Source organism: Camellia sinensis, chromosome 3 (genome assembly GCF_055761805.1).
Source record: "Camellia sinensis isolate YWXY chromosome 3, ASM5576180v1, whole genome shotgun sequence".
Taxonomy (NCBI): Eukaryota; Viridiplantae; Streptophyta; class Magnoliopsida; order Ericales; family Theaceae; genus Camellia; species Camellia sinensis.
In genome coordinates this window covers 143946958-143955456 of record NC_138963.1, presented here as the reverse complement: position 1 = coordinate 143955456, position 8499 = coordinate 143946958, and the positions used below count along the sequence as shown (strand labels likewise).

The 8499-nt window shown below is 35.0% G+C and overlaps 1 protein-coding gene across 1 annotated transcript; it reads left to right on the top strand.

Moving 5' to 3' along the window:
* The first annotated feature begins 2219 nt into the window (after positions 1-2219).
* Positions 2220-6778, top strand: LYM3 (Peptidoglycan-binding LysM domain-containing protein). Its single transcript, XM_028205741.2, has 5 exons — positions 2220-3439; positions 4147-4264; positions 4360-4521; positions 4623-4654; positions 6230-6778. The coding sequence occupies exons 1-5, from the start codon at positions 2770-2772 to the stop codon at positions 6508-6510; spliced, it is 1263 nt and encodes a 420-aa protein (XP_028061542.2). The 5' UTR covers positions 2220-2769; the 3' UTR covers positions 6511-6778.
* Positions 6779-8499: the final 1721 nt, after the last annotated feature.

Genomic DNA, 8499 nt, shown 5'->3' with positions numbered 1-8499 from the left:
CAGGTGGAAGAAGAGGGATCTGATGATGGGAAAGTGGCAGCAAAATCAGTTTTCAGAAGTAAAGGAAGAACACGAACAGCAAGAACACAGAGAGAGAAGACGAAGAATAGTGAAGGTGAATGGTTCAAAGGCAGAATGAATGTTTTGTGGAAAGAAAGAGAGGGCGGGAACTGTTCAAAAATTACGAAACACGAAGACGGCGTTGACAGCTGCCTTCTACGAATGGGAGCATGCCACGTGTATACGGAAAGGGAAGCGTTACAGTCGTGATTGAAGAGACGTTTTGACCGGACAAAGTGAAGCCCGAAGTAAATTTAGCTCGGCTGGAGAGGCTAAAGGGTTTTTAGCTCGGCTGGAAAGGCTTAATAACTTCAGCACGGTTGGACTGATAATCCCAATCATGCTGTGCAGATGGAATTAAGGGGCAATTGAGAGGGTAATTTTTGGTAAAAATTGGGCCGAGCTATGAGATGGGCTTTGCGGCCCAAAGTGCCAAAAGCTTGGTGAAAAGGCCGCAATATTACTCCGGACTGGGAAAGGCCGCAGTGTTACTCCGGCCCAGGAGAGGCAAGGCTACTCCGGCCTAAGAGAGACAAAGTTACTTCGGCACAGTGACTGTAAAAGATACTTCGGTCCGAGAGCAACTTGGAGTTATACCGGTATTGGGGTTAGATCGGCCGAAAGTCGTTGGCTCGGTCCAAGACCGTACCATGGGTTCTACATGGAAAGCTGAGATAAGAAAGGGAAAACACAAGGACCGAACTAAGGATGAGTTCGGTTTATTCAGTGGCTCTGCATAGCCAAAGCTTATTTCGGTCATATAGTAGTTCAGCCAAAGTAAAAACCATCCCACTTGGTTTAAGCAGTGGGGGAGGGTGTAAAAGGATAAGCATTATCCTTAGGAGTATGAATCCTAGGAGGACTCTGCATGGAGAAATACAAGTCCTACTAGGATTGTGCCACAGGAAACTTACATCACCTTGGAGGAGGTAATTGAACACAAATTTTTCTAAGAACTTAGAGCTTTGTCTATTTGTCAAGTTTTCTGACTTAAGCATCAGAGAGGTTTCCGGCACACACCCGCCGGCCAGCTCACGTTTGTGTTTTCAGGTGACAAAGCGACGTCGTACGGAGGAGCGTGGACTTAGGCAACAGGATTATACGAGGAGAATTATTTCTTCCCCGTACAAGAGGCCTTCGGTAATCTTAGGATTACTGGCCGGTTACGGTGCTAAATCTATAAGGGTGAGTTTGGGTCGTGACAATATTTTAGCTATATATATATATATATATATTTTAAATGCACCTAATATGTACACATAAAAAATAAATTATATATGAAGGAATCTAAAAAAATCATAAACGAGCATATATATTTATTTGTTTTTTATATAATAATTTAAAAAATTTCTTGACATATGCTTAATTTTGATGTACATCTAGATTAATTTTTTTTAATAAAATTGACTAATTTTTTTTTAAAATTAAACCAAATAAAAAATATTTATAAAACTACAACATTTTATAAAAATTTCTATTGACGTGTGTATAATGCAATACAGTAAATTTAAGTAATAGAATCCATGAGAGGTGTTAATAAAGAGAGTATGGCTTTTCTCAATTCTCAATTTAAGTTGTTGATATTTTAAAATTTATTGAGTAGGTTATTTTATAAAAAAAAATTAAGTCAATTAGATAACGATAATTATATATTTAAATTATGTATAAAACAAATTAATATAAAATTAATTAAAAACTGCATAATTTTCATTTTTTGATCGAATTAATATTTTATAAAAATAATATATTTAACAAATTTAACAATTTAAATTATTAAAACAGAATTAAAAAAATAGACCAATGAGCTACGTCTCCAGGAGAACAGGAGAGGGTCCGTAATAAAAAAAAATAAAATTTGAAAAAAACTATACTATTTCTGTTTGTTTATAAAAATTGATGTAACAAATTAAAATGACCACAATACTCCTTTTATTGGTCGACAAGCGAAGGAAGACGTCGTCGTTTGAGTGATTATCTTCTTTCATCTCAACCTTGTCCGGACTCCAAAGTCTGAAACAGAGAAGGATAAAACAGTCAAAATGAAAAAGTGTATCGAAAGCGGGATCGAGAAGTGCTGGCCACTGTCTTATGATTCTCTCCCCCTGCAACCAAAAATTATTGATTGATTTAGGCATCATACTTCTAACCAATCACAGTTTATCATATCTATTGATATTTTTTAAATACCTAATATAAATTTGTAATCTTATCTCTTTCACCAATTACAATACCATTGAAACCACACATAACGTTACCCCAAAACCAATCAATAACTTCTTGTCTGCAACACATTTGTACTCTCTCTCCTCCCTCTGAACCTCCATTGTTTCCAACCTTTTTTTCTTCCCCCCCTTTTCTCTCTCTAAAAAAGACTCATATTTCTCACTCTAAAACAACAGTGTATCTGTGTTCAAAGCCAGCCCCCCAAGTCATATCTTTCCCTAACCAGAACGCTCTGTTTTGTGTTTTTGGTTTTTTGATCTTTTTCAATATAAACATTGCTCTCTCTCTCTTGGAAAAATCACCACTGCACCAGAAAATCAAACCCTAAAAACCCAGGTTAGTACCACAGCAAAAACCTTTTTCACCATATCAAACACCTTTTTCTTTCTAGGAGAAGACCCATCTCAAAAACCTCTTCAAAAACCCATCTTTTTCCCATATCAAACACTTCTCTCTCTCTCTCTCTCTCTCTCTCTCTCTCTCCAGATGCGGAATCGAAGACCCACCTCATTCCACTTCCTCACCACCTTGTTCTTCTACATTTCATCCAATGTAGGTCTCGTAACCTCAAAATCAACAATCGAGCCCTGCTCAAACTCCAACTCCTGCAATGCCTTACTCGGCTACACACTCTATACCGACCTCAAAGTCTCCGAAGTCGCATCCCTCTTCCAAATCGACCCCATTTCCCTCCTCACTTCCAACTCCATCGACATCTCATACCCAGACGTCGACAACCACATCCTCCCCTCCCAACTCTTCCTCAAAATCCCCATCCTCTGTTCCTGCCTCGACGGTATCCGAAAATCCCTATCTACCCACTACAAAACCCGCCCTTCCGACACTCTCTCTTCCATCGCCGACACCATTTACGCCGGCCTCGTCTCCTCCGATCAGATTAAGGATGCCAATTCCATCTCCGACCCTTCTCTGCTCGATGTCGGACAGACCCTTGTTGTTCCTCTTCCTTGTACTTGTTTCAATGGGACTGATAATTCATTGCCCGCCATTTATATGTCTTATGTTGTTCAATCCCTGGATACTATGGCTGGGATTGCCTCCAGGTATTCCACTACCATTACTGATCTTATGACTGTCAATTCGTTGGGGAGTGTAGCTATTGATGCTGGTGATATTCTCGCTATTCCATTTTCTGGTAATTCACTTCATCTTTTTATTACACCGTAGCTTTATTTTTTGTTTTTGGGTTGAATGTTTTGTGTAAATTCAATTAGCATTTCATGGGGTTTGTTGAATTATAGAAGAAGCTGAATTTAAAAAAAAAAAAATTTATGATTTTTTTTTTGTAGCATAATTAGTTAGGCCATCTCTAGCCCTTAATCAAATTTGAGTAAAAGCTTTATTTGATATGAAGAAATCCAACAGACAAACTCAGATTTAAGCATAATTTTGAGTAAAAATTTCAGGAATGGCAGAATTATTGAAAGCTACAGAAAGGTCTTGAAAATTTTGAGTCTCCCTTGATTTGAGTTTAAAAAAAAAAAAACTAGGTAAAACTGAATTTGATTCCAAGTTTGGGTCAAGGAGTTCAGAGTTTTTTGAGTGATTTTTACCCGAAATTAAATTTGGTATAGGTTAAGGGTTGGAGATGCCCTTAAAAGACAATGTTTGCCATTCCTTTTGTTTGCTGTTACTTTATTTGTTCTCTAATGGTGTTGATTGGTTCAAGCAAACACCCATTAGACACAATTTCTGTCTTTCAGACTTAGGAGTAACAATTTTGCCAAATTTGGATTGTTTCATTTTATTAATTAATGAATTCTTATGTATGTTAGTGAGTTTGTAAATGGTTGGTCATGGTGGTATATATTTTTTATTCCTCTGTTTTTCCTTGCATTACAGCTTGCGCGTCAAATTACCCAAGATATGCCTCGGATTTTGGTCTGAGTGTTCCTAATGGAAGCTATGCCATCACTGCAAGTCACTGTGTGCAATGCAGTTGCGGTATAGGAAGTAGCAAGTAATTAACTTTTACCTTGGAGTTATGATCTGTGAGATACATCTTGCTGTATGTTTGTTTGTGTGGTGGTTTATGATAATCTCATGCTTGGACAGTTTATACTGCATGCCAGCTTCATTGGCGGTATCTTGTTCGAGCATGCAATGCGGAAACAGTAATCTCATGCTTGGAAATGTTACGTGGCAACAGAGCACTGCCGGCTGCAATGTTACTTCGTGTAGTTACGGTGGCTATGTCAATGGAACCATTATCACTATGTAACCCAATTCCCATGACTTTTAACTCTTCCAAATTTTCCTTGTATTATATGGAGTTCTAATGTTTGAATCCTTTCATTTATTTACTTATTGCTCTGCAGGTTGTCGACATCTCTTGAACCTCGATGCCCTGGTAAATATTTTTAATTTTTTTATTTTCATCTATTGGAAAATTCATGAAAAAGTGAAATCATTTACGTATTTTCACTGGAAATAATAGGAGTCTATTTGCTTAAAGTAAAGGCACTAAAATTTCAAAATATACTATGCAAAATATGGGCCTAGTGATGGGACTGGATTAATTTTATTGGTTCTAACTAAAGCATTTTCATGGTTTATTTGATTTTCATGTAGACATTGTACTCTTGTCTTCTGGTTTCAAAAAAAATTTTCTTCTTTTTCTTTTATTGTACATCTCACCCTCCCTAGACCCCGCTTTGACGGGAGCGTCATGCACTGAGTTACCCTTTTTGATGATTGCTGAAATTGCCGTTATGTTTGTGTGTCTAAATGCTGGTTTAGATGACCATAAAAAGGTTCATAACACATTTAGCATTCATTTGGATGGATGTGAATTCCAAATCAAGGGATTTGAGGTTAAAAATATTAGAGAGTTAGCTATTATAGGTGGATACTAGAAATACTTCAAAAGAAAAGTTAAAATAGAAGAGATGTATTTTAGTATGATCTTTTTTGCTAGAAGAGAATCCTTAGCATGATTTCAAATAATTACATTATAAATTATTTCAAATCCATCATGATAAAGCTATTTAATTTAGGGGTTGTTTGGGGTGTCTTAAATAAGCGCACTTTTTTTCTTTTTGGACTAAAAAGTTGAGGAAAAAAATATGGATGTTTGGGTTAACTTATTGACTTTTTATGAAAAAATATGTATTAAAATATTGTATAAATAAGTGTGTAGGAGAAGATAACTAATTAATCCGTATGGATTGGGCAGTGCAGTCGGTTGGGTAGGACAGGGAAAAGATTGCCACCTTTTCGGGCTTTTGATTGGACGGTGTTGTTCGGCCCGTTAGGGCCCACCATGGGTCTCGTTTTTTTAATCGGAACTGTTCATTGTGTAGAACTCATCGAGTCCTATACGCTTAGAAAAATCACGTTCATTGAATATCGATAGCTATCTGATCGTGTTTGTTTTTTTTGTCACATGTTAACTATATTCATTTTTTATACAAAACTGATTTGATCATGTAGTTAGCAATATCCGATAGACATGATTTTTTACAGGCATATAGTACTATATATTGAATGGTTCGGATTATCAAAACGGGATCCATGGTGGGCCCCCACGGGTCCAACTTTACCATCTAACTTAGTGAATATACACATGTAATTTATTTATTTTTTCCTTTCACTGCCTTTGCGTTGACGTCAATACCTAGGTTGGCGCAAAACTGATTTGTATTTTAATATTTGTATATTAATTTTTTTTATATTTTTTTTTGGTGAATAGTGATAACTTTTTAATTTTTTTGGTAACTTTTTACTTTTTGGTTTTTTTTAAAGTTGTCAAACCAGGCCTTAATCTCAAAATTCATAATGAGTTCTCCTTGAATGATAAATGTCAAATCCATGCATTTCGAATCCACGTCTATCCAAACGGACTCTTATATATACTGTGAAATGTGTTTTTGGTTTACGAGCAGTGACTTATAATATTGTATTGAATTATTGAAAATGGATGCAGGTCCACAGCAATTCCCTCCGCTTGTAGCCCCTCCTTCTTCAGTAAGCAGGGAGTCATTATTTGCCCCGGCACCTGCACCTTCTCAGTCAGGTGGTGCTACAACAACCTCTCCAGCATCTTCCGTTGTGCCTTCATCTGGCACAGTTCTAGGACTTCCTCCCACAAATGCCCCAAGTGGACGCCTCACTAGTGGCAGCTCCTCGGTGAATCCATTAGCCAGTTTTCCAATTGCAATTGTTTTAGGTTTGTTTTTTGAGTTTGTGTTGTCATTCTCATTGTAGTTTTTGTATCTTATGGTTGCTTCCTATGCATCAGGTCTTAGGACTTCAGTTAATATTTTTGTCAGTGGACTGGTTTACTGATGCAGCCTACCTGAGATGTTATTTTTAATTTTTGTTTTCTTTTTTCTTCATTTGCGTAGCATTTTGGTCCATTCAATTTTCCAACCTTGTATGGTGAATCATGGCAGTTGCCTTTTCTGTAATCTATTCTTGTGATCATGTTGGAGCTATAAAAACATTGGCAAAGTGATTGCATTTTCATACTCTAGTTGATCTTCCCGTTCAGTTATTTGAAATCCATCCATCCAGATGGAATAGGACTTGCATTTTCTTTACTGAGTTATTGGTTTTCCCCAATTTTCACTTGGTTTAGAGCTAGAATGTTTCAGTGGACTTGAGCTTGCTTGGCTGTTTTCATCAAGTGATACGAGTTTTTCAGGTAAAATATTTTTTTACCTGGATGAACTGAAGTTCCAAACTTCTTGTTGTGCACCTGAGTTGTTTTGGAGGCATGGTATTGTTTTATATGCAAATTTTTAGTAATTTTAATGCAATTGTATTGCTCAACTCTGTATATGATATTTGTGAGAATTTCAATATAAACTGTTATTTCTCTTGAATGCCTATTTTTGTTATTTAGGTTTATTGTCAATCTCACTTGCTCTCAGTTCAATTCAACACTTCATGGGTTTTTAAACTTTTGTTTTTGTTCTGTTCCTCCTAGGTCTCTGGCCTTGTAAATCTTGTTGCCTCTGATTTATTTAAAGAACTATTGTGAATTCATTCTTGGAATTCTTTTGAGCTCTTGAAATGTCATGCGAAGAGAATGACTTCTCTCTAGTCTCGTCGGTCAAAAATTTATTGAGACGGATGGGGTCCTCCACGACGGACTAGTCTTTGATAAAATTTTGGTTTATTTACGCTGTGTTTAGTCAGGAGATTTGGAAAGAGAATTGAAAAAAAATAAAAAAATAAAATAAAAGTGTGAAATTAAGTGAAATATATATATATATTTTATTTATATTTTAATTACATTTTTTTTTTTCAAATTTTTTCCCAAATTGTTTAATCAAACACAGCATTAGACAAGAGCTCAGCCCTAACAAAAATAAGTGAGCTATGAGTTGAGGAACATTTGTTGGTCGTATGATCTAGATTGGTACAGTTTCAAAAAATTACTTAAACTCTGTGGTTATTGAAAAGTTGGGAGAATATTTTGAGCTTGTGTTTTCTAGATTATAATTTTGTAAGTTGCCGTTTGACAATTAGTTTTTTTAGTTAGCTTTTTAATTTTTTATTTATTTTAGTTTAAGACTAAAAGTTTGTTTGGTTTGATTTTTTTGACTTTTATTGAAAAAAAAATGAAATGATTAATATTTGAATGTGATATTTTGTTTTATTAACTTGTTTAACTTATTTTGTCTTTTGTATTTTTTTTAATTAGAAAGTCATTGCCAAACTACTAGACTCTGTTTGTTTTTCCAATGTTGGTTAAATAGAAAGTAAAGTAAAATATTTTTGAAATAAAATATTTTTGAGTTATTTTTTTAAAAATGGTTTACTTTTAAAAATTTCGTAAATTAATTTTTACAAAATTTAATTTCACTCACTATCTTTTAATACATTTAGCATTTTTAAATAAATATTTAACTCACAAAAAAGTCATAAATGACATTTTATTAAATCAAAAATTTTCTTTTAAATAATAAAATATTTTATGTCAAAACAAACCTAACCTATTTGAAAATTGCACCAAATACTAACCATTAACTTGAGGGAGTGGGTCAAGTGAGTTTTACTTGAAAAAACTATTTTTATATTTCTCATTCGTTTGTTGGGAACTTCAACCTTAGCCCAAAAAATGCAGCAGTCCCGCTACGTAACTCGAAAGATTAAAGGCTCGAGTGACTCAAAATCCAAAACAACATCGTTTTGTTTTGTTTTGTTTTTTTTTTTCCTTCTTCTTCTTCCTTTCCATAACTTGTAGAA